At 42.0% G+C, this 27,388-nt stretch overlaps 1 protein-coding gene across 1 annotated transcript in view; it reads right to left on the bottom strand.

The window, feature by feature from the left end:
* Positions 1–25,200, bottom strand: part of RSPO2 (R-spondin 2) — a 114,612-nt gene extending 89,412 nt beyond the window's left edge. The window contains exon 1 of the mRNA XM_037382247.1: positions 24,405–25,200. Coding sequence (XP_037238144.1) covers positions 24,405–24,498 — 94 coding nt within the window. The 5' untranslated portion in view covers positions 24,499–25,200. The remainder of the gene's footprint in view (positions 1–24,404) is intronic.
* Positions 25,201–27,388: the final 2,188 nt, after the last annotated feature.

The raw sequence follows: 27,388 nt of genomic DNA, 5'->3' as shown, positions 1-27,388 counted from the left end.
AGTTTGTGTTAACAGCCTTGAAATGCATGAACTGTTTTACATGGATAACTTTTAAGATTTTGCTTTATAGAAATATCAACAATTCTGATAGGTTTTGAAGAAAAAGTTTTACTTCATTATCATGAGGTAATGCTGCAATACCACTCGAGAGGATGGTCCATATGCCTTCTCTGTCTCTCCCAGACTTAAAAATGGATCCCACTGCTATTACTCCCATATAGCAAAAGAACATTAAGTTTGGTAAGTGATCTCCCTGTCTTTATCTCAACCTGTGAGCTTTTTCATCTCATTTCCCCACCCCCATCTTGTCAAGGAGGAGGAGGAATGAGTGGTTGGGTGGGCATCTGGCAGCCATCCGAGGTCAGCCCACCACACCTAGACACAGGCAACAATCCCGAGATGAAGTGTGACTATCCATGTGGACTATGGAAGTGGGAAACGCACCTGAACGTGGGTCTGTTCGTTTAAACAGAAGAACTGCCTGCTCTGAATATGACTTTGAGGGAGTCACCTACATGTAGTAAAACAGCTTCTTTCAAGGTCAGTCTACCTTTTTAAGCAAATCTAAATAGTTCATGGAATTTCAATACGAAAAAAAATGTGAATGAAAGTAATAGAAAGGTTGAAATTTATTTTTTTCTAAGTCTTGCAAAAGATCATTTTTGTATTCTTTTTCTAGAATTTTTTATTTAAAGGAAATAAAACCTAAAAGACCTAGAGAGAACATAGTAAGAACTTCAACAGTATGTAGTAATTCCCCTATATGTGCTCACACACTAAAACACACAGATTTATACACACTTTACTGGAAAGCACAAGTCATTTTAAGACATATAATGAAAACCCAGAAGATTAGAAACCTGCCTATGCACTTTTAATGGAGTCATAGTCTATATTTTCTACCAAAACATGCTTGTCTTACTAGGGTACGCTTATGCAAGTGTCCAGAACTCCCAGCTCAGGGTCTGACGATAATTTCTGTCCCCCCTCTTGCAGATGTCTCAGTGCTGCTTTGTGGTTTTGATCCACAGCAGCAGACCCAGTTAGGCCTGAATGGGGAAGCAGCGCATCCTCCAACATGATACAAGTATGCACATTCCTCACCAGCCTGTGCCTAAGGGGTGGAAACGAAGGAGGGATTGCTACAGATTTCTTTAACGTGCTCCCCACAGGAACGCTTATACAGTGATCTGATTTTCACTATGAAAGGAGTGGCTTGGCCAGGCAGCATGCATGTAGAGTCACTGGGTTTGGAAATACTCCCAAGTATAAGTGGGGTTTTTTGTTTTGTTGGGTTGGTTTTTTGTTTAGGTTTTTTTTTTTTTTGGGGGGGGGGGGTTGTTTGGTGTTTTTTGTTGGGTGTTTTTTTGGTTTTTGGGGTTTGGTTTTTTTGGGGGGGTGAAGCAGGCAATCAGACCGCTTGCATAATATGGCCCTAGGCTAACTACCCATTACTACTTAAACACTAGTTTCTTAAAAATTATTAATAGAGCTGCTTTATTTAAATGTTTGGCCATGAAAAAGCTTTTTTAAACTAGTTATTAACATTTTTGTATAAAAAATTATCACTGGTGCAGGAAGACTGCATCCTATATCCCTGTTTTCCTATATACATCTACTCTTTCATTCTTCATTCTGAAAGAGTATAAACTAAGGTATACATTGAAACAAGTGCTTTAAAATGCCAGTGATGTACTTGAAAAGCTGCCTGTTGTTCAAAATCAGTTTTTCCTCAAGAGCAGGGATAATATTGCTTTTCAGTTTTCAGGAATTTAAAGTGACAATGTAACCAACACTGATGCCTACTTATTGTAACAATATAAGCCATAATACTGCTGGCTTGAATCCATTAATGAATCAATCTTTGTCAGAAGAGTGTCTATAAAGAAGGTTCTTAAAAGACCCCAAAGACATTATAGCACTGATGGTTTACCATTATGTGGTATAGCAAAGTTTTTCTCAACCAGTTCTAAAAGCAGACATATGGAATCCATTAAACCTCTCTCTTTTTTGTGGTGTAATTCTGAATGGCTGTATTATGCTACTTATTTAAAATATGGATTGTAACTTCCACCACCAATTAATAAGGGTTCTACACATTGCATGCAATTTATAAGATGCACAAACTTTGTCATCAGCATCTAAAACTGAAACAATGTCAAGAGCTGTATTTCAGCAAACGGTAACAAATAGAAGATTAATATGATGAAAGGTGAATAATTTTGACACTAAATAAGCCAGGGACACAATTTAGCAGTTGTTAAGGTCAACGAAGAGGCGTTTCTACCTGTAAATCTCCCAACATTTTGAATGGCTTGTCTTTTCTTTTTTCTTTTTAAATGTATACGTTGCTATCTTCTGTCACATATGCATAAACATACGTAACCACAATATTCTCAAGTAAGGAATTTACATTTAATTCTATAAGCAAATATTTTAAAAAATAATCCCACACATGAAGTTAATCAACTCAGCTCCTCTTCCTTCCATAATAAAAACTGCCACCTTCACTATTCCTTCCTCTTGGTGTCACACGCTGCCCTCTTAGACCAGGACCACCTTTTCTCACCTTCCTTTCTCTATTTATGCTCTATTGGACTTCCTGATCAAAGCAATTCATCCTGAGCCTTACACGTGCTTCCTGAATTCATAATGAACTTATAAAATCCCTTGCATATGCCTTACTTCAAGATCATAGCTATGATAAAATATCCCAAGAGGCAAGGACCAGGGAGCACATTCAAGGGACTATCTTCTTGCAAAGCATCCTACCCAAATAACGAACAGCAAGGAAGTAAAGCTTAAGAGATATTTAGAAAAATATAGCTGCCTTACACTTGCACATATATCGATTGTCAGTCAAAAACTTCACAGCACAGAGTAACTAAAAGAAAGCAACACAGGAAAACCCATTTATCTTTACTCATCCCTCTACTGCAGTGACATGCAGTTAAAATGCAAAAACCACCAGGTTCAGTAAGCTTCTCAAGTAGTTAAGATGAAAGATTTTTCAAAGACACAAATGAGAGTAAAGGAACTGACTCCTCTTCCTGAAAACTTCAACTCTTTCAAGTCCGTGTGACCACCGCATACAATTTAACATGGTGACATTAACACCAAAAAGTGTGAGCTTTTGCCATGAGTTTTAAGGAAATCTAAGAGTCCACAAATACAATATCTCACGCACATGCTGGCCATTAGAAGTCAACACATTGAAGAAAACGGGAGGGAAGAAAGGCCCGTCCATTTACGACTGCCTGTTCTTCTCACGTGCTAGCCTTTGGCCTGTGAAGTGTTACAAGGCCACAAAGCTAAGGATGTGCGAGGTTCTTTGATGAGCAGACCTGTGTCTCACTGAGCCCATCACCAGCCTGGTTCAGCTCAGGAGGACACCAAGAGGTGGTGATCGCGTCCTGGAAGATGTTGCAGGTAATACTTACAAGCACCTGTTAAAAATTACAAACAACACTGAAGTTAGAATTAGCTGAATGTAAGGTTCCCAGTTAAATGCTTTATCAAGCAGGTACTATCACCTGCATCTTTACAGCTACACGATTGCAGCTTTTTTCCTTCCTATTTTGGCCTTGTTGGCTTTATTCTGAATGGGAATGAGAAGGACCATCTCTATGTGAACCCAAGAAAAGGCTTTCCTTTGAAAACCAGCTCTTACATTACCTCCTTTCTGTAGTTAGAAAACCTGGAATACTTCATACAGCAATTATACACCAAGAATTAACAATCAAATGTAACACACAGCAAATGTTCTCAGATGAGTCACTGTACTCTCTATATTCTCATCTTGTTGGCTTCTTTGCCAAGTAATCATCAGCAAAATTACTGGGCTAACTATAGAACACCAAAATAGTTACATCTGCTTAGACATGGCCATTTAGAAAAAAAATTAAAAATTCTCATTTCATATTTCAGTTAAAATGAAAGTGTACATAATGATAGTTTTCAAGAGATCTCATTACAACTCTGCTTCAACTATTCAAAATTTTTCACATAAACATGTCCTTTCCGTTTTTGAAAGGACTGCACAGCTATATTATCTACCACCACAACCCTCCCCTCAGGGTACTCTCCCAGGTCTTGGAATGCATTTCAGCAGATTTGGGTTCCTCATGTTCAGTATCTGGAAAATTCCAATAGATTGCGTAACATTACAAAAACAGAAACGATCTTTCTACAGAACATAGGGTGCAATTTTTTTCATTTTTTGCATCCTATGCACACAAAGTGAGCAAGGAGTAATTTCAAGTGCTACTGCAGACGGGTTTGCTGGTCTTTTAACCTATATGAAAGTCAACACAGTGGACAAGAGAGTTGCCCACTGTACAATGCCTTGGGATTCACAATGCACGGTTCACAGCAAGGACCTCTGTATAAAGGAATGTTTCTGGACCGTCCTCCACTGCATCAGCAACCTGTTAAAATCATCAATGTATCAACCAACACATAAATGCATCTCTCCCTAAGACAGTTGTTCAAATGTCAAAGTACTTGCCAAAAAATGACTGGCTTTTGTTCAAAGAAAACAATGTAACATGGAGAACAGGCAGCCAAGCTGTAACAGCAGCTTTTAAAGGTAGCAGTAAAATAAATAATAATTTAAAGAAAACTGAACAACTTTTTCTGAGAGATCTTGTCTTTTTTTTAAGGAACTGTAAGAGGAATGTCTACTACTGTTACAGACACAGGTACCACTGCTGGTAGATATTAAGTTTCCAATTATTTGTTATAACACAGCTGAGAGTGATTAGACAGTTTACATATGACTGCTAGGAGCCCGGTGCACATTATGTGGGCCATCAGGTCCTGCAGCCTAAACACAATTCTTGATTTAATGGATAAATGAATTTTGCTAAACCACTTCAAATGCAGGAATGTTTTCTGAATCTGTGCACAGGCTGTTAGTATATTTCCATGAAGTCTCATTCCAAAAAGATCACAATGCACTTAGTCAGACCCAATGAAAACTGCACCCCAAAATCCCTTACCAAGGAATTCAGTACTGTTTTCTATGGCTGTTTGTAAGCTTCTACACTGACGTCTTGTTTGGCAATTATTTTTCTTTTTACTAAATGATACTTTCTATGAAAGAAAGTCTGCTTTTCATGAAAAGGAGGGGGTTTTCCTCTTTCTCTGCCTATCCTCCCCCACCAATGGAAAACACTTCTTCGTTTTTCTCCAATTAATACACTGGTTCCTTTGCTCTTTTTTCCACATTACCATCTCTGTGCTGTGGAAGCATAGTGATCTCAGTCCTAAAGGAAAGATGTGAGGCTTAAGAATGGGACAAAGTAAGGCTACGAATTCTCTTTCACTGCCTCTTTTACCACTCAGTTGCTGGTGCCATGGAACTGAACATGTTTTTACAAGTGCCATTATTGAAGATCTGAAATTTCTGCTATACTGTCTTCTAAGAAGAGGAAGGAAGCAATATGGCAATACACTAATGCAATGTCAGAATTTTGCAGCCTTATTAAGTAATTAATTAAGCATTAACTAGGTGGTCACAAAAGAATGTCTCCTCCACTTACAAAGGGATGGTCCTTTCACTTACACAAACATATTGAAAGTCCAACTTGGAAGCCAACACACTGAAATACCATCAGGACAAACTCCATGGGGAAGAAAGGAAAACTTTACCAAAAAAATGTGCTGGCTTTCAACGTAATATGAAACTTTGCAGTACACTGTGGGTCCATTTCTGGAATTCCAGACTTCAAAAAATTTTGAAACATCATACATAATGAAGGTCCTTGGTCAATCTTCTGTCCTTCACAAATTTCAAGCAGAAGCCTAGCATCTTGACAATCCAAGAAGAAAAGATCACATGGGAAATTTAAATCTGTAAAATCTGTATTCAAAGGTCTTCAGGCTTCCTTTCCACATGGATGTCCCCTACAGATGGGCTACAGAGAAGATACACAGGCTATTTGCTAGAGTATATATTCCAGTTCGGAGCTCAGTTTTTGGAGGTCAGTTTTCCCCATTGAGTAACTAACAAAGTAATTTACTGAACGTATGGCCACTGAGACCATTATGATTAGGACTTCTAAGATTCTTGTAGAACATGCTACAGTATCAATAGGATTTTATTTTTTCCCACTTCTTAAGTGATGTGAGTAACTCTCAGATTAAATTTCAGAAGGAAAACCAGTCACAAATGAAAACATCACGGTATAAATAGAAGAGCTTGGATTTACTGCTTCATTGACTAGAATTAATTTTTTATTATTATTATACCCAATGTAAAAATGTAACCATTCTCATAATTAGAGGAGTCTTTCTTTTGTAAGGCTTGCTGACAAACTCTTCACATATTCTTTAAGTTGTCTTGTTTCTGGATTCAATGAAGAATACCAAGCTGAAGGTAATAAAGCCACTGGCCCTATCTATTTAAGCTCTGTCCAGCAAGATGTGATAGGCATCAACATATAATGTCAAACAGTTGAAATTTCTTAAGGCTTTTTGCTCTTAACCCCAACATAAACCAATAGCAGATGAGACTTGTCAACAATTTGCTAGTTGCCTAGTACATTCCAACTACCATGTTCTAGAATGCACACTATATATCTGGTTGGTATTAAAGTGCATAATGCAGAACATATTTACATCCTGTATTTTTCCAATCTTATTCACTATATTACAGGATTAATGGGCCTACAGTTCATGTCAGGAGCCAAATTGTTCTAATAAAATGTGAAGCATTTATCTGCCGAGAGACTGGAAAGGGCACACTTTGTTTATTGCCAGTCTGAAACAATGCTAACAAGACTGTATGTTACTTAATCTCATTCATGCCCATAAGATTTCACATGCTAAGACTGCGCTGCATAAATAAAATTCAGAAACCTAAAGGAAATCCTATTCTCTTACTTTTATCGAGCATTAGTAACAAGTATGGCTCTGTGCTGGAAACAGCCTGTTTTCCAACTCACCACAGCTACTTCTAAGGTACCTAGGGCCTCATTATAATCTACCTAAGACATGGAAAGTACTGGGCATATAAGCAAAGGAACACAGTCCTACCAGAGCCTGGGAAAATCACTGGTTAAGCAAAGTTTGTTATCCAACTGTCACAGGGTTTCACCTGGCACTTGTAAACCAGTGGTGATATTCTCGTTCCACTCAAGTCAACAGAGGTTGAGCCATTCATTCCATAGGGCCAAATTCTCCTCATATCTTTGTCCTGAAGAACTTACATTAAACAAATAGAAGTGTACAGCTCTGAAGTCCAGGCATGAGGCTTTGACCATCATGTTTCCATTTATGGAGAAAGCTTCCAAATAACATATTGGATAAACAATAACAGAATTTAATTTATTTCTTCTTTCAGATGTGCAGTCCTCAGCATTGTAGTGCTGTTACAACTCTATGCCAGGAGCAACCGTGTAGTCCCATTTTCCAGATTAAGAAGGTAGAGACAGGAGGAGGACTGAACAACTTCACCATGGTCACACAGGCTGAGAGTCGGGAAGTGAAAATAGGTCTTCTGTACCCTGAGACAGCTCATTATTGCAGTCATCCTGTTCTAAATCTTTAATAAAACTGAACATGATCATTGCAAAACCATAAATCATGCAGTTCTTTAAAAAACTCAAATTACTACATTTTAAAAGACTTCAAAATGTCCTACAAAGTTTTCTTCCAAAAAAAAAAAACAACCAATAAAACCATTTTTAATAAAGACGTTATTTTGGAGGTTGGGGAAGAGGAAGTATGTGATATTCCCGGTAAGTGTGGAAGTTTCAGCAATAAGGTCATAATTGCAGGCAAGACAAAAGAGCTTATATACACTTGGGAAAAACATGAAGGAAGACTACATGCTAAAAATTATGCCAAAGCTGCAGATGACTGAGAGTAGGAGGAGCAAAGGAATCCACTTAGAAATGAGGAAGGTAGAAGAGCAGAATAGGTTGTCTTTGAGCATAGTGGAGAAACACCAGATTGGAAAATTCTGACTCTAGAAATATGCATATATTACCACATATGAACGCATCCGAGTTACAGAAAGATGTATGGAAAAGACAACTCCACGCTACAAAAATATACACTTAGCTGCAGGATGTCACTTTAATTCAATCCAACAGCCCTGTGCTTTACATCCTGCATGTACTTACCACATTCAAAACATCCACCAAATCTTCTGTCATCCTCCTTGTTCTCAGCCCAAGGCATCAGAGTTTGAGACATCAAACAATGATGATGATGGATGAGAATTAGAAATCTTGAATTAGAACAGATGAAGCATATTTGCTGTTTATATATGTATAGCCTTTTCTCCACATCTTGCTGGAATACCATTAAAATGGAATTAAATGAAACAGCTTCTCTATTTCAGATCTACCTAAGTCACAGCAGGCTGGGTCTCATCCTGAAAGAACGACACTTAATGGTTATAGGCCTTTTTTAAAAACCAAATCAGAGTTCCCTCATAAAGAAGATAGATTAAAAAAAAAAATATTACATTTACCTATGCACTTTGGGTGCTTAGCATTCAGCACATTTCAAGCAGAAATTAAACTTATTATTTAGCAAGGAGCTATTGATTTTTTGTTTGTTTTGTTATTTTGTGGGAATGCAAATACAGTCTTAAAAAACCCACATCATTATGTTTATAAAAAACTAAAAGCCACTTGGCTCACATTACATAGATTAGGTTTGTAATTTGAATAATAAGTGGCTGGCATTAAAAGAAAGATACTGGCAGCTCTGAGGAGGTAAAGAAAAATATGCTATACACTTTTTCAAAATATCCTTAATACAAGAAATATGCATTTCTTAATTTTGGGAATGCCTTACATTTTTAAAGCTATGGTTCCATTTTCAGATCAGTCAAAGTCAGTTAGGTGTTCAGCTAAGTATCTTTAAATACAGGTCTCTCAAACATCTTAATTTCACAGCTCAAGTCTGAGGTGCCTCAAGCCTCTTGTAATTTTCAAAATCTGATATCATTATCTTATTTTGGTATGAAATAAAACATTTTTAATGCATATATAATTTGTTCTTACAGTAATTAATTTAGCCTACTGTAAATACTTGCATACGAAGGAAGAGCTCCATCCATTGCATCTGAAAGTTAAGAAAACATGTCAGAATAAAAACCCATTTAAGCATTTTTTCAGACATGTATCTTGTAATGAAAAAAAGCAGCAGTAATTTCTGCGCACTACAGAGCAGTGATGCAGTCACAAGGTATTGCTATCTCCTCTGACACACATGAGAACACAGAAGACTTCACATCAGGTACAGCCGACACTCTAAATCTTAGATCACTGGCATGGATGCAATGTTTTACATGCAGGTGTGTGCTCAGTCAATAAACTTGGAGACAGGAAACTTATTTATGTGCTTATTACGCTTCATAATAACCCCATACATTCTTAGAGATTAACACTCTAGGACCTCTTAGCCATGCAAATCACTGGTATAATTTAAACCGCACAATGATAGAGCACTGCCCTCTGCACGAGAGGAACCGAGGCCCAGAGTGTAAGAAAGACTTGCAATGCCTGCTTAAGCTGTGAGTGCTCAACATTTATTTAAGAAAAAAAAGAGAGGGGGGGACAAAACTTATTTGCAGACACATGTAAAAACCTATTATGGGGGTGGTAGGGTAGAAGGATCTGGTTTTAAACATACTGACCAGCTCTCTTCGTAAGCGAACCAGGCACCTTGGATTCAAATTTCATGCTTTCACCACTAAACCACAATCCCTGCAGAGCATTTAAGTAAAGCTGTAAAATGGAACATCAAACAGCAAATGCAAAGCTCTAGGATGTACTTGAATACTATCAAGAGCATTCAGCTAATCAGATTTCTCCTTGGCTAAACATACATCAACAAAAGAGAAATTACTCCATACAGTAGAATATCATGGGTATCTCTACATGGTTTCTACAAGTAGAGAGGAGATAGCGTTTCTGTTACAACTAAGCATGAATGACAAAATCAAGAAACAAATTAACATGGCAGCAAGCAGTGATGAAAAACAAGTCAGCTGTGTTTGTGGCTAAACAAAATGCTTAGTCACAGTTTCCTAAGTTAGCGGTGTGAGATGTAAATGCAAGAGAAGGATAACACTAAATAGTTCTGACATTGAATCATTTCAGTACAAGTCTCAAGAGACGTGCTGTTCCTCCATAATACTGCATTTTATGGTGTGCTTTTTCTCATTACATATCTGCTAAGCTTAACTGTGACTTGAGGCATTTTTAAGAAGAAAGCTCAAGCCCAGAAGCTGAACCTCAGGAAAATCTATAATCAATTACCTTTTTTTGTAGAAAAAGAAGCTTTGTAAAGAAAGTTTTACATGGAAATCGATATACTGAGCAAAAGCACTGCTCCCTTCAGCAGCAGTCAATAACGCTTTAGAGAAAGGTGTAAGAAACCCTTGTGGTGAAGGCAAATTCATCCCTGCATTATGAGTATTCCCAGTCTGTGATGTATCACATGAAGTAGTTCCTCTGGAAAACGCTAAACTTAATAAGCATATTTTTTTCTTTATTTCCATATAAAAGTATTTCGTACTTTGCCCTGAAATGGTCAAACCTTACATCTAGCAGGAATGGCCATAGTAACCTGCTGTGGTGAACATCCACCGAGTCACGTGATGTGGACACAATTGAATTGATCATTTCATTTGCTTCTACCCCTATTACAATTCTTTGTCAGGCTTGAGTAAAAAGTCACTTGTGACTTGTTTTTTTAGAGGTGCCAAGTATTCCCAGTCCTCATTCTCTTTCACCTTATGGAAGAACTCAGGCCTTTATAACCCTATAACCCCAGGACTCTTCTATTCCTACACCTATAGGAGACACACCTTACTCCAGAGAGGTGCATGGGAAAGTGCCCCAAGCACTCCAAAATGCAATCACAAAACAGAAGAATAAGTGATTTTCAAAGACACCATCACAGTAGGCGTGTTATTAAGAATATGAGGGCACTGTGTTTGCTAACCCCACATCATCAGAAAACAAAGGCCATGGTGGATAAAGTACCATTGCTACTAACCACTCCACTGGGTCTTCTGGAGTTTGAAGAGTCAATGCATGTATTTTTTGAAGCTGTCCACATCTAAGTGTATAAACTACACGTGTAGCTGTTTATCAGCTAGAGTGCACACACTGAGCCCACAGTTAGGATAAGGGCAACAGAAAGTAGATGAAAAAAATGTTAAGACTTTAGTAATTAGAAAAAGCCAGCTGCAGCTAATAAGTAGAAGGAATGTTAAAGTGGGATTTTTTTTATTATTTTTTTTTAAAAAAAAAACAACTTTACTGCAGCTGAGACACAGAAGCCAAGTAAATCATTGGACTCTTTCACTATATGACTGCCGGTAGAAAACTGTGCGTGGAAAAACTACCGCAGCTGATCTTGTAGGAACACGAGCCTTAAATGGAGGTCTTCGTTCAGGTCAAGCTTTGGCAAATTCTAATCCTTCTCAGGTGACATTACTTGTATTCGACCACATCCAGTTGATCTCTTCAAATATTTTCCTTCCTTTCCTCCTTAAGCCTTCCAGAGTGTGTTTAAGTAGCACAGACTAATGTTATTTTACCCAATGAGCCTCATATTACACTAGGCTCAATATGCAGTAGTTTCACCTAGCAGCTGCTTGGAAAGCTATTAAGAGAAAATAATATGAAACCAAGTCTGTCTTCAGATTCAGGTTTAATAGAGTCACATTTCAAACTTTTTCCAAAAGCTGGAAAAAACCCTACGTATTGATGCCACTGCTAATGTTACAATAACTGAAATACAAGTTGGAAGCAGGAAGATTTTTGAGGAGTCTGATGGAAAGAACTAGAAGTAACGACAAAGAGTTTGTAAATACAGCATTAGCAAAGTGAACTACAGCTCTTAAAAAAAGAGAAGTGCCTGGCTTACAGTCCTTCTGTAGGATCTTACAGTAATATTGCATGAGACAATACACCAGAGCAAACATCACTTCAGAAACATATACTATATCTGAAACAGATTGACATTACCCCTAGATTTACACCAAAATTAGTGAGACCAGTTAGGTCTAGTATCTTAATCATTACATTCACAATGCACTCCCTGGTATTTGTAAATATTTATAAAGAAAAAAAATATGGGGCAGCAAGGAACTCATATGATGCAAAAATAGCATGATATAGAACCTTATTTTTATGATAACTTTAAATGGCTCAGATCACCCAGACAAACCTAGTTTTCCATCTTCCCCTTGATTTTACCTCTTAACTTTCATTTTCACTGCATCGTCAGCTATTTTTTGCATGGAATTGTGAATAGGAGAGAGAAGGGAAGTAAGAGGTGGAGCAGGTGCTATTTCAAGACCTCTGTTAGGCTGGGAGTCTTGTCAAGGGGAAGTGACAGAGCTGGGAAGTCCTGTGTCACTGCTAAATACCAGTAAGCTCCTGTGGGTTGATCTCAGCACTCCAACAAGTTAAGGTGATTGCAGCTGCACATGATTCAGTCACGTATCTCAAGGATTCCTAAAGGGAATGGACACTATGTTTCTTCCCCACAGCAGACTATTCCTAAAAACCAAGCAAGCACAAGCTAGGTATCTGATACATTTCCAAACCTTTCACAGAATGGTTGAGGCTGGAAAGGGACCTCTGGAGGTCATCTGGTCCAACTAGCTTGTTCAAGCAGGGCCAGCTAGATGCAGTTTCCCAGGACCATGTCCAGATGGCTTTTGAGTATCTCCAAGATGGGAGACTCCACAACCTCTCTGTGCAACTTGTGCCAGTGCTCAGTCACCCTCACTATAAAAAAAACCACGTTTCCTGATGTTCAGAGGGAACCTCCTATACTTTAGTTTGTGCCCGTTGCCTCGTGTCCTGTCACTGGGCACCACCAAAAAGAGCCTGGCTCTGTCCTCTCTGCACCCTCCCTTCAACTACATTGAGGAGATCCCCCCCGAGCCTTCTCCAGGCTGAACAGGCCCAGCTCTCTCGGTCTTCCCTCACAGGAGAGATGCTCCAGTCCTTTAATGAACTTTGGGGCCCTTCATTGACCTCTCTCCAGTATGTCCATGTCTTGTACTGAGGAGCCCAGAGATGGACACAATAACCCAAGTGTGGCCTCCCCCATGCTGACTAGAGGGGAGGGCTCACCTGCTGGCAACAACCCTCCTAATGGAGCCCCAAACACCATCAGCTTTTCTTGCAGCAGAGACACGTTGCTGGCTCATGTTCAACATAAGGACCCATGACCCCCAGAGCCTTTTCTACCTAGCTGCTTTCCAGCTGGGTGGTCCCCAGCATATATTGGTGCACTGGGTTGTTCTTTCCCAGGTGCAGGACTTTGCACTTCTTGTTGAACATCAGTGAGGTTCCTTTTGATTCCTCCAGTCTATTGAGGTTTCCCTGGACGGGGAGTGATTTCCAGAATACTGCTGGCAGAAGAGGCATGACATTTTTAGCAGAACAGACAGTATCTTTCTCTTATTGTATCCAAAGCTGAACAAAACTAGATTCCCTTTCACACAATATAGAAGTCTCTGTATTGGGTGACAGAGATCATGCAAAAGAGCAACTGATAGAGCATGTGCGGCACAAATATGGGAAAATAACAGGAAAATTTTTTACTTTCTTGCTGAGATAGATAGAGGTAAGGTTGAACTCCGCTATCTGAAATGAAAGAAATACTTTTCTTTTTTGTGCTAGTACATGCCCTCAATGCAGAGAAGCTACATAATCCAGTGACTGCAGACAAGTCTGAGAACTAACACTGAAGATCAGATACCCAACTTTGTCCCAAACTGTTAATCACAAGGTTATTCTGTGCCTCCTCTTCCTCTCCTATCCTGTCAGTTTTGTTTACTTGAACCCTTCGAAAAAAGTATGTATTTCTACTACTACACACCTGTTCAGTGGTAGAAATACACACTGTGTAGCACTAGGTGACCTACAGGTTCTGCTCAACTAAATAAAGATTTTTCAGATTTGCTTCTCAATTTCACAGAACACGTATTGCATTGAAGCAGTTCATAGTTTCCTGTTTCTACAACAAGCTATATTAAAAAAAACATAAACAAAACACAGTGAACCTGAATCAAAGCTTTAAAGAAAAAAATTATTATTTTAAACACTACAAAAATGTCAGGGATATTTCTCATTTTACTTCCCAACTACAGCTACAAATGTTTCCTAAAACTCAGTTCCCAAAAAAAAACTTTGAATACTGTGGGCAACAGGTAAAGTTCAGCAAAATGTGAGTTTGAATAGAAGAGTTATGATAAGCACTTGTAATTCTGCAGTTTCATCAGCTAAAAAGAGGAACCATGACGTACTGTGATCTCAGCACCATCAAAGTTGCAACACTCCAGCATACTGGAGTAGTGCTGTAAGAAATACAGCTGGAAGCCAAAGCACCTGTCTGGAAGCACCATTTCATTCCGATGGTTCCATTATTAACTCCCATACTGTCATAATATTAGCACTTCACACTGGAACGCTGCTTGACGTTTACATAAAAGAAGGATTTCTTTCCTATTACCCTTGCCATTCACATATTAATCAAAAGTTTTACATGTGAAAAGACTAACAAAAACAATCCTTCTGACTTGCTGAAGGTACCCTTTTACCAGGAAGGCAGACCTCCCAGCACCGAACCATGTCAGGTAGGCAACAGAGACAAAACAGGCCATCTGCCAACCTGCAATCTGTATTTGCTGAACATCTTCAAAATCAACCACGACACACACATGCAGGCCAGGTATATTTTTGATGTCCCAGGCAAAGACCCCAAGCTGAAGAACTGTCCTGTCATCAGCTGTTGCCACAGCAGTAGTTCACAAGAGCAAAAGCACACAGCAACCCTACTCCAAAAGGTGCCTTCCCTCAGATGTCCCTCAGAAAGTCAACTTTCCTCACAAGTGATCATTCAAAAAAGTAGGGGAGAAAAGATTAATTATTTTGGAGAGGACAGGAGACCAATTTTTAGACATAAAACTACCTCCTGAGAACGCTCCTGATGAAAGTATTAAAACATGTAATTCAGTGGTAGATAAATAAGCAAACCTTTTACAAAATGTTCTTTGGGTTTAGGCCCTTGCAAGAGTGAAGCATCTCAGATCACAAGTATTCTGCAATAATTGTCAATAGCTTTAAGCAAACTAAAACCAAGTAGCTGCTGTGGTGTCGTGCTGTGAACATAACCTAACGCACCTTGAGTGCACTGCAGTGATCCTGCTGACGCACAGCTGCTCTTGCTGAGTCAAAACTGAATCTGTGTCCATCACATTATTAGCATGCACTGTGTAAAATGAGACCTAAACCAGGTCTGAACTAGCTGGAATGAAAAGGCAAAGAATTCTTCTGCCAGTGGATGGAAATCTGGAACAGATTCTGGTCTGGCAGCCTTAGTTTAGATGTTATTGTCTATGCAGGGCCAGTGCTACAGGGTCTCACCTCAGTTGGGATCCTTAAGTACCATCTCAGTATAGATAAAGTGAAAGATGAAACTTTTAATTCCCATTCAAAAGAGTCATAGATACGTGCTTGTCAGTGGAATCACTAGGTAAATTAGTAGGTTTATAATGAAAACATATCATATCTACTAATTATTTGGGGTGGGGTTTTTTGAGCAATCCAAGAAAGAAGCAAGAGCAAATCAGTAACACCTATCTTTGAGAAGCATAGTTGCTGTTTCAGTGGTTTCCAACTTGCCCAGCAACTCTTAGTATGGACGCGCTGGGTGTTGTCAGCACTACTATACATGTGCAGTTTAATCTGTGCATGCACAACAGCCATTTCTCTGATGTGGATAGTTTGGGGTTTTTTTGGTATTTCAAAGGTGGCAGCCATACGGCTGAAAAGACCATACATTTGTGCAGAGTGTATATTTGTGTGTAACATATTTCAGCCAGCATTTCAGCTCAAAAAAGAAAATAATGAGTGTGGAGCAGGAAGTTTATATTTTGTCACACCACTGCAGTTCTCTAACACAAATACTGTTGTCCCTTTGCAGTGTAAAGTAGTACAAGTTTCTCCCAATATATAAAAAGGCACAGATATTGTCTTAATTGCTGCACATGGTCTACTTGGGAGTTATTGTTCATGCAACTGCTCAGTGACTACAAAACCCCACCAATTTAGGCAATTCCTAAAAGCTGGCATCACAAACACTACCAATCTTCTAGGTCCCTTCCTCCGTCCCACTACATCTATGTTTGGCTCTGTTTGTCATCAAGATGAAGAAAATCTTGACAATTCTCAAAAAAAATAGACAAAAGTTTCCACGAGGTAAATTGGAGATTCATAATTGCTAAACCATATGCTCTAAATTATCTTGATTTTTTTAAATCCTAGAGAGCAAAAAAATTTTTAAAAACAGAAAATCATATTAGAAGGATTTTCACAATATTTTGGTTCTGGTATCCATATATAAGATTTGCTATTACCCTTTTCAATTAACATTCATAATTCAATTAAGTGTTTATTTTGAAACATAATTACAGAACTGCATGCCTCACCTAAATATTACCTGTATTTACTTACACTTTCCTTGTCACAGTCATACAAACATCCCATAAAAACAAAAAAGGAATGAGAGCAGAGGGTATAAATTCTATTCCCTCATAAAAGAACAGTTACAGATAGATCAAGTACTTGCCTCTACTGAAATAGGTATTTCGAAAAGAAATATATAACTGATTCATTACTGGATGCCAAGATTTGCAACTACCTGCTATCAAAAGATATTTCTCCTATTACAGTAAAAAAAGAGTATGAACACTTATTGCACTGCTCACCAGATTTTGGCAGATGGGATATTAAAAAACTCTCCTTCGCCACATAATCAAACTGTCTACAATACTAGTTGCTTCTCTGCTTTCCCTTTAAAAAAAAAATAAATCACCTTTCTGCCCCATGCTACAATTTTAGTCCTTTTTCTACATCCTTTTCCTCTTCACAGCTTGTACATTGAAGTCCATAACCAAGAGGAAAGCTCAGGAAATTTAATCATCAATCGTTTGCATGGTACCAACTAAAAAGAAATTTGAAATTATAACTTTTCATTTAAGCAACAAACAATTGCATCAAAATAGAGTAAGATTAAAGCAAAGCTATACAAATTCATTGGAGTGTTGCATTTAAGAGTGCTTCAGTACAAACACAAGGATGACGCAGTGTGACTTGTAGACATCCAGAAAATTATAGCACCTGCTCTATGGACCACAGTTTGATAGAGAAAGGTCAGAGATGTGCATAGCTTTGAAATCAAGGTGCTAAGATGGAGCAATCTCAAAGTAAGGACAACAATTAAAGTCTCAAATTCTTGTAGTCTCAGAGGAAAATCTACAGGGGAAGTATCATGATACTCCATCATTTTAGAGGAGTTACAGTTGTCATCTCCACACTCAGAACATCGACTTTCAAATCCGTGAAGTATTTTGTGATAGGATTATGTGCAAACATCAATTTCCTGTAATCCTTCCTTCCCACCTTCCATCTCCACTGCAGAAACTGCACTGGAAAGATGACGTTTATTAGAGAGTGTCTGTCAGATTCACTTTTTCACTCTTGCCTCTCCTGTGTCTGACATTGTTGCACTGTCACCTGCCTCTTTGGGGCATACACTGGAGAGACTGCCACCCTGATCCCTTCCAACTTCATTTCTCCTCAGAGTTTTGAAAAAGTATTGATGAAAATGGACAGGATGGTTCACCTCATGGTAAACACTGTGAAAGCTGGAACAGCCAGACGTAGAGAGAATAGCATGATGCAGCTGGGTTTCAAGTCAGGCTTACAAGTTACCTTACTGCCCACAGATATACAAAGTTCAGCAAGTATAACAGCAAACCCTGGTCAGTAGGTGGCCTTTCTGCATGGAGCTAGCTGGACAAAGCCATCCTGTAGGATAGAAGAAATAGCTGTATGACCCAAACTCTGCATCTGCCTAATGGTGCTCAGAAGCAAGATAGACTTGACCACTTCTTAAGTTAGATTAGCATTCAAGTATCAAGAAAGTCATACCACAAGCCTATTCCATGCCCTACACAAAATATTACCTGGGAACAGGCTTTAAATCCAACACTACCATCCCCAAAAGTGATAGATCTACCCTGCATGCACAAAGTGATTTTGCAGCACCTGACATTTTCCTAAGCGTTCCATCTGCTAAATAAGTACAACAAAGACAAGGAGCACACAAACTATGTGTACACCTAATTTTCATGTCTGAAGCAGCCCATAATGAAAGGATAAAGCTGTTATATTTGTGCATTATCAGCAGCCAACATGTATGAAGTCATGCTTTTCATTAAGAACAGGATTAGCAAATACTTGGAGCCTAGACAAATACAGAAGGTTCTCCAACCACACCTGAACAAAATTTTGAGGTTAAATGAGAGGGCATGCATGAGGAATTTAATTTAGTATTTTAAAATACCTGAAACTAAATAAATCTGTAACACAAGAAAAAATATAACTTTCAGGAACCATATCTGTTAAAGTTAAGAGCTGCACCAACACATAAGCTTAATATAGATGAGAAAATTGGATATGGTGGAACCCTTCTCATTTGCGGGTGATTTCAGCTTACTTCAGGAGCTAACAATGAAGATGCACACATCTGGACTACACCACAATTCTAGATAGAGGTAACAGAGTCATCTTATTTTATATTTCCCAAGTTTGGAGTATACTTTATCTGATCAGACAGGTGCCTACCGTAGGATGAGTTAAATTGTGCCAGCACCTCTATGGATCGTATCAACTAGCACTGCATCAATTATAGAAGAAAATCCAGACATTCATGTTGCAGACAATTATATGTAGTCACATGAATCCCACCCCTGGAGTTTATAATCAAGGGAGCATTTTTTGAAAGGGATGTTATAGTCTGCTATAAACTTCTGAGTTTGATGTACAGTGTAGCAGGTAAAATTTGCAGCCTGTGATGGTCTGCAGGTTTGACTAGATAGTGCCCTCTAATCTATGGTGAGGTAAGGTTTCTAGGTATTAAAAAAAATAGCTAGAGGATCAGAAATAAAATGCAGACCTCCATGGGATAGTCAGGCTCTTGGCAGAATCAGTGAGAGAAAGAAAACACATAAACAGCTTACAGAAAAACCTTTATTTCTTTATGCCTTCAATTTTGATAATGAACACCTCTTACCATCTTCCAGCTTTTAAATAATGTCATATTGCTCATTAAAAGCAGCTTATGTAAACAACACCATGCTAACATACTTTATCATAGTAATTATGCTGGCCTGTATATTGTAAATGACATAGTGAAGTGAGAAACTGCATTCTGGCTGTTATCTTAGCTTCCCGATATAAATATACAGACTCACTTTTGGTATTTGTTATGCATTTTGAGCTGCTCTAGTAACAGGTTTCAGCCAAACCTTGAAAAACTTACATACCCCTTCCCAAAAAAAAGAGAAAACAAAGTTAAGCCAAGTTTATTAAGCATACAAATCTAAGTTCTTCATCACCGCATAAAACTTCCTGCAGGTTTTAATGCAAAAGCGCATAGGCATAGACTTCAACGTCTGACCAGACACACTCATCTAGCCCAGTATCCTAATCCCAAGCAACCTGTAAAGGAAGCTAAAGGGGATGGACACAGGCAAGGAAAAGCATAAATACAGCAACACTGTGCCAGCACATGCTCCCCATTTTCAGTCTCCACTGTAACAGGCCTTGGGACACCTAAGGATGTCAGATGCATATGACTTGCTCCAGGGTACCCTGCCTGGCCTCCAGTTGCTCAGGAAGGTCATGTACATGCCAGGGCCAGAAGGGTATCTTTTACGCATCACAAACAGCACTAGAAACCTACTTTGGGAAACTGAATCAAGCACCCAAACTTAGGTGTCTGTTTTCATGGTGAAACCTGCTCTTGGCATTTTGAGCATCTCTTCTGCAAATCTTCAACAGCCACTTGAGCATGGATTACGCCCAGTAACACTGCATTATTAGCTAGTTCGGTATTCAGTCATTCACAGAGAAGTTTTGACTTCTGCTGCCATTTTAGTTTAAGAAACTTTCCCAGCCTTACCAGATAATAGGGCATAAGTAGCCCAGAGTTTTAAAGTTTTGACTTTTCAGTGGTTACAGTGTTAGGATATTCTTACTGCTTTAGTAAGGATGTGTATAGAAAGAATGTTTATTAACTAGCTACCCTAAGCAGTAAGGGGCTGAGGAGCAGAAGCTACCCTCCAAAGCTTTACTACTGATCTGGGAAATCACTCCCGAAAGTGTTAACATGTCTCAGTTCTTTTACATTAAAATCTTGTAACAGAATTTGTAACACCTGAGGAAAACTTGTGTCTCAAAGTACAGCTTCCTCCTAAGATTTCAAGCCTTAACCTGCAGAAAAAAGTTAACCCTCCTCCAAATGTAAAACATGTTTCAAGTTCAGAGAGAGGAGGATAGAATAGGTAAAATATTTGGGTACTGTTGGACAATTAAGATCTTCTTTGTAGTATGGCACTTTTTAGATAGTAAATTACTCTTTTGAAGTTAGTACAGTCCTTGTAAAAGCAGATGTGGTATTTACTTCAATCAATTATTTCCAACACAGGTTCCTTTTCCCTAATGTTCAAATCATCACTCTTTCCCAAAGCCTGACCACAAAAACCAGCTGAGACAGGCTCCAAGATTATCCTCATTTCAGGTATTTAATTAGGAAAGCTAAATCACAATCCCCAATATCTGAACAGGTTTTTCTTCTAGTTGAAAAACCATATGACTGCTTCCTATATTAATAGCTGGTTTGTGGTCAAGACTCCCATTAAACATTAATATGATGCAGCTTTAATTGACATAATTTTGATTCCCGCTACTGTGTTCCTCCATATATACACACACTTCTATGAACACCATACACAGAGCTATGCTGAGCTCTCAGAAGCACTCGCAGAGATTCCCTTCCACCGGCACTCTTCCTATTTCCAACTGTGGGTTTTCTGTCATCACACTGGCAGTTACTATTCACTTATTGCTACAGATATAACCCCTTCCTTTATGTATGCCTAACACAGAGTGCGAGCATCCAGGAGATGCATGTGCAGCTTAGCTCTTACGATACTCCTTGAATGTGAGCTAAGAAAAAAAAGTATTTGACACCCACAGTTTTTGAGTTCTTGGATATAGGTAACTTCCAGTTTCCCAGTGTGAACATGTCCCATTCACGTCTCTCATTATGCCAGCATTGGTCTCACCAGCCCCAGAGAGCCTCTCTGCACTACAGTTGAGTCTTCCCATCAATGCAGGCACTGCTGTCACATTGGCTTTTCTTCCTCAGGGAATTTCTGATTTTTGACAGCTCTTTACAATGAAGAATCCTGTATTCTTTTCTGTCAATGCTGACAGATTTCATTTCTATGTACTCCCACTTTGATTTGTGGTACTCTGGGAAAAGCGTTCTTATGTCTCAAAGACAAGGGAAAAAAGTGACTGGTCTTTCATGTGTCCCGTGATATTCAGTGAAATGCTAAGACATGAAACTGTTCATACTGGCTGCTAAAGAGAAGAATTGATTTCTTTTTTCATTGAAATTAACAAGTGGGTATCCAAGATAAATGAAAAATCAAATAAATAAGAAAGGGAAAGGAGGTGCTTTGGTATTAGGCTAAACCAGCTGTGAGATTACACCACTGACCTTTAAGCTATATAGCCCTTAAACACATTTTAGAATAGCTTCTGCAGGAAAGGCAAATAATCATAATTACTTGCTCAGGACAGAGACTTCCAGAGGGAGAATTTGCTGGGGTGTTTCAAGGGAAGTAAGGTTCTGCTCCGAGCCAACTAGGCAAAGCAATATTCTAATGAGCTGCAAAAGTAACTAAAAGCAGCAGTGGAATTAGAATAATCTGTTGATCATAATGCTTTTACCAAAGAATTCTTAATGAAGTAACATTGACTAACAAAACACAAGTCAGTGCCAGGTAGGGACCACATTCTAAACCTTATTTTTTTTTCATTTCACTCCTACTGCAATATTGCATGCCTTGGTTTGGGAAGAAGTTGGAAGTAGGAAGGTAATGAAGAAATCTGGGAATGTCGTCCCAAATCTACTAAGCTCTTGTGTAGTAGAGCATTTTCCATCAGCTACAAATCCATGCAAACTCCAATACAGGCATATATACTTAAAGTTTATTGTGCATTTAGCTGCTTTACAAAAAAAAAAAAAACCACACACACACAGCTACGCATGATATTTGCCCGTAATTCCAGACTGAATGCAATTGATTTCTACCGCACAGGAGACTTAGCCTATGCCAAAAATTTTATTTCATTAAGAAAATGATATTATGGAGCATCTGAGATCATGTAACAGACAAAACAGAATGCCAGAGAAATTTTAACTGCCAGTACCCCACAGTGAATGCCTGATTATTTGCAGATGGGATATGGAAAAATTGTGAAATTATTGGAATTTTAAGTCCTGTATGAAAGCATTACTTCAGACTGCATGTGTCATGGCAAGCGTCTATTATAGTTTGAATACGTTCTTAGATTTTGCTTTCAGTGCTTAGAACTGGCTATGCGTACTTCTTTAGACTTATTAACTGAAAAAGACTGCATTCTTCAAAGTGCAAAACCAAACCCTTAGGTGATAGCACAAAACAGTGCCAGTAAGTCAACTGTCAATACTGACGGTATTTATCCAATAACTAAACTAAAAACTAATTTAAATCAATCTCCTTTGGAAAAGCCAACTGTTCAACAAGCACAACAAATGGTCTAAGATCAATCAGCGAACATGAGATCAATTAAAACCAGCTTAAGTTTTTGTAGGAGGACAATTCACACAACTCGAGTTAGATGTCTATTCATTTCAGTACTCCCACAATGCAATCCTTAAGCTCTGTTGTAAAGCAGAAATACCACTATCACCCTCCGCTGTCTAGCCAGCACTCTAAGTAGTTCCACATTTAATTAAAGACACAGTATACCCTTTGTTAGCACAGATAGTCTGGTCACTTTAAAGGTCTGCTATCGTTTTAGCCACACACACAAAAATTAAATTCTGGAAACCATCTGTTGGAAAACCATCAAAACTAAGTTGCTTTACAATTTTATTCGTACCTACTGTGAAGGTGACATATGCATGAGTGTGCAAACTATTTTACTTTCACAGCTTTATTACTATTTGTAGCAGCTTAACACTGGAGATGCTGGCTCCCTCTCTTTCCAAATAATTGCACTGGAAGGGCAATTCTTTCAGAAACAGGAATTTTTCAGCAGCTGAGCCACCTGATTTTGAGCGAACTTTAGAAAAGGTAAGATAAGACACGGCCGAGAAAATAGGAAAAGGGATAGCAAAGTAACCCAGAATATGCGGATAATAAAAACGTTTTATACCGAAGGTGTACTTCCACCCGGGGGGGGACAAAAAAAAAAAAAAAAAAAAAAAAAAAAAAAAAACAACCCCCCCAGACAGCGCTGACAGCCAGGGAAGAGCTGCAGTAAGCTTTTCGGCCACATGGGTGCTGTACTGGCACATTTCACCGCTCCGACTCCTGAACTCTGGTAATCCCGACACCAGCGTTTCAGGAGAACAGCTTAAACCCTAACGCATCGTTTCTCTTTTTGGTTTTGTTGTTTGTTTTTTAATTCCCCCCTTTTCCTCGCAGGGATATGCACGCTTGCAGCGGGAGGCAGCAGCACAGCAGCCCCCCGGGGCTGGGGCAGGCGCGGCTGGCCCCGCCGCTGCGGCTGCCCCGCGGGCCGAGCCCCCAGCCCCGCCGGAGAGAGGGGGCGATGCCGCCCCTCCGCCTCGGAACTGCGGTCCCACGGCCCCGGCGGGGACGGCCCACGGGAGGCAGCCGCAAAGCCCGCCCCACGCACACGGGAGCCCGGACAGCGCGGGTAACGGCGACCCCCCGGCTGCTGCAAGCCGGCTGGCGACGTACGACGGCGATAGTCGGCGATGCCACCGCTTGCTGCGGCCGACGGGCCGGCGGGGCACGTCCTGCGGCGGGCGGCTCCCGGCGGGAGCCCTGGCTGTGCCGGCGCCGCGGGCAGGAGGGCACGGCCGCGGGCTCGCACCGGCCGCTCGACGTCCCCTGCTGTCCCGCGCGGGTGGCGGGCGGCCGCGCCGCTGCTCCCGGTGCCTGCCCGCCGGAGCTCACGCCCGCGCCGCTGCTCCCGCCGCCGGCCCGGCCCTCCCCAGCAGCAGGGCGGCGGGCGGGCAGCCCCGCGGAGCGGTCGCCACGCCGGCCCGGCCCCGCGCCCCCTAGGCTCGCCGCCGCCCCACGTGTGCCGGCCCGGAGCCCGCGGGCGCGGAGCGGGGGACGCCACACCTGCCGGGGCGCTGCCCCGCCGCCCGCGGGGAGGGGGCGCGCACGCAGCCCGCCGCAGCGCCCGCCTGCCCCGCCGGCGCTCCCGCTCGCTGCCCCGGGCGGGCGTCCCGGCCGAGCGGCCGGCGCTGCTCACCTCTCTTGCTGCGTCTCCAGCGGCCGGTTTGGCAGTGGCCGTAATCCATGCAGTTCAGGATGATCAAGGCAAAGGAGAAGAGGCGAAACTGCATCCTGGGCCGCTGGGGTGGGCAGCCCCCGCCGGCGGCAGCGAGGGGCGGCAGAGGCCGGCTGTGTGCGGGGCTGCGAGCGGCCCCGGGGGAAGAGGGGGCCGGCGGGGCGCCGCGGGGCAGCGGCTGCCGCGGGGAGCGGCAGGAGCTCACACGCCTCTCGCCGCCCTTCTCGGGCGCTGCGAACTCACAGCCGTTTCCAGCATCCCCCCGGCGCTGCAGGGAGAGGGAGACGGGGCGGCGGGGAGAAAGCCTGGCCTCTGGCTTTCCTGGTCCTCCCCCTTCTCCGGCTCTCCCCGAGAAACAAAAAGAGAAAAATGGAAAACCCAGGCCGGGGCAGGAGCGGGGCGCCCCGAGCGCAGCCAGCCAGAGCCCCAACTTTCCCCCGCAGGCGGCGGGAGAGCGCTGCCGCTCGGCACCCCCGTGCGCCCCGGGGACGGGCTGTCAGGCGGGGGAAAGCGCTATTTATCCCGGCGCAGGGGCGCACCCCGCCCACACGCGCTCAGGTCGCGGGCACGGCGGGGCGAAGCCGCCCCCCCTACCTTCCGCGGCGCGGCCCCGCCGCCATCCCGCCCCGCCGCCGGGTCCGGAGAGCGGCTCCGCGCCCGGGAGCAGCCACCCGCGGGCGGGCGCGGGCCGGCGGTGGCCGCCGGGGCTCGGGCTCCCGGCCACATGCAGGCGGTGTCCGCGCCGGGCTCCACCAGCCGCCCGCCTCCGCCCGCTCCTTTTATGCGGCGGGCAGGGGGCGCGGGCGGCGGGGCCGTGCGGGCCCGGTGGGGATGCGCGGCGGCGCGGGACCGCGGCCGTAGGTGGTGCTGCGGGACGAGAGGTGCCGCCGCCCGGCCATAGCGCCGCCCGCAGCCGCGCCGGCACCCCCGCCGGGCCCTAACGCCCGCCGGCCCCGCGCCCCCCGGCGCGGCAGCCGCCGAGGCTTTTGCCGGCAGGCTCTGCCTCGGCGGGCTTCTCCCTCTCCCCGCAAAGTCCCCTCGTCGTTTCCCTGCACTGCCTATAGCCTTGGGAAACCTCGTCCACCGCGCTTCTCTCCCTCTCCCTCTTCTTTTTTTTTTTTTTTTTTTCTTTTAGTTCCCGTCGGGTTCGATAATTAACGGTATTTCTTTTTTCCATCGCTGGTTTGAAGACCTCGATCCATTAATTTCCCCCTCCTTTCCTTCTGCCTTCCTAAAATCTGATCTCGCGTGCTCCAAAGCCTCTTCCCTGAAGCGCCACTTTCGTCGTCCTGGGAAGAGGGCAACTGAAGTCCTAAGGCACAACTTCAGCGAGTGGTTTGCAGCTGTTCCAAGCCACGTCTCCACTGGGCAAAACCATCGTAGACCTGGTAAAGTGGGAACCCCAACAGCACCGATAAGTGAGGCTGAAACAAGGGAGCACTCAAGAGGTTCCAGGTGAATTTAGCCCTGAGCCAGAATGTTAACTCCTCGTAGCATCAGCTACACTGACCCCACGGAGTCACTCGATTTCTCTGCTCCTCACTCACAGCCTGTTCCCCAGCGCTGCAGGTACTGACAGCCTGGGGCTCCCTGTTTGCGGTGCTGGACACGTTGCACCCAACCTAGAGTCCCACAGGACCCAGGGCATCCCGGAGCAGGTGCAGAAGCTGGGCAGGTAGCGTGGGTCTGGCACAAAGCCAGGTCCCATAAACCCCACTGGATCCAGGCTGGCTCTGTGCTGGGTGTTTTTCCTCCTTTCTCCCCCTCAACCATTCTGTTTGTGGGCATGTGTTGTTGAAATACCTGAGCTGCCTGGGGATGGAGCCAGCTAGGTTCTCACAAAAGCAGATGTACCCTTTCCAGAGCACAGCTGAGCCTAAAAAGAGCGTAACTGCATTCATGTGATGCTATGCTTGAGCTAACAAATCGTGTTAGACTCAAGCTGGCTTTTCATCCATGGCCTGGAACAATTTGACCACAGCTAAATGAAGTCTGAGTGTATGGCATTTACCATACCATCCTGAGACCTCAGAATTTTGGCTGTATTTATTGTTATCATATTCCTCTGAAGCAGAAAAGCATCAGTATCCTCAGTTTCCAGACAGAAGGCTCAGTTACGAAGAGGCTAAATAATTTTCCTGGAATCAAAAGGAGTGTACGAGACAGTGTCAAAACTTGGACCTGAGTTTTCCAAGTGCTGTAATCCCTGGGCTGCCCTTCTTCACTTACCTGCTGTACAGTAGTAGTACTATACTAGTCTGATCACTAGTATAAAATTTAAAGACTTTTAAAAGTTACATTACAGAATATAAGAATATCTTCTGATATCAGAACTTTATTATAATTGTCATTATGGGGTTACAGTGTATGAGATCCCACTGTGCTACCCAGAGCACTTGTACCTTTCAGTGTTGTCATAATCTAAGAATTACAGACACGTGACCTGTCAACTAATTAACACAGGCCTAAGAACTAGGTCAGTCAAGGTCAGTCTAGCTCAGTGCCAGTGGTCACCAGGTGGATTTGGAGTGGATGCTATGGGAAAGAGTGCAGAAAATAAGACATGTATATATGTGGTTTGTGGGTTTTCTCTTCCTCAATCTGCTGACACAGTGAAACTTTTCAGAGGAGATATATATATATATAAAACTTGTTGCGACAGAGACTATAATTTATTTTAGTGGAGGGCATTTACTGGCAAGTGAAGTTCTCCAAGATGTGTAGTCCCCATATCCACTCTAACTTCATGTGACAGGTTGTAGCTGAGACTGAGCCTTTTTGCACAGGCAGCATCCTTAAGAGTACATGGTTACAATTTTCTGATGCAGAAATAAAAAGTGTACCACCAGCCTACAGATCCTCTCAAGCTGCAATGGAAGGGAGAGAGAGATCAGACTACAAGAGGAAGAGGAATTCAAACCCAGGTGCTAACTAAACCTTTGGGA

The sequence above is a fragment of the Falco rusticolus genome, chromosome 3 (assembly GCF_015220075.1).
Source record: "Falco rusticolus isolate bFalRus1 chromosome 3, bFalRus1.pri, whole genome shotgun sequence".
NCBI lineage: Eukaryota > Metazoa > Chordata > Aves > Falconiformes > Falconidae > Falco > Falco rusticolus.
The sequence above is the reverse complement of the archived record's forward strand: the minus strand, read 5'-3'. Positions and strand labels throughout refer to the sequence as shown.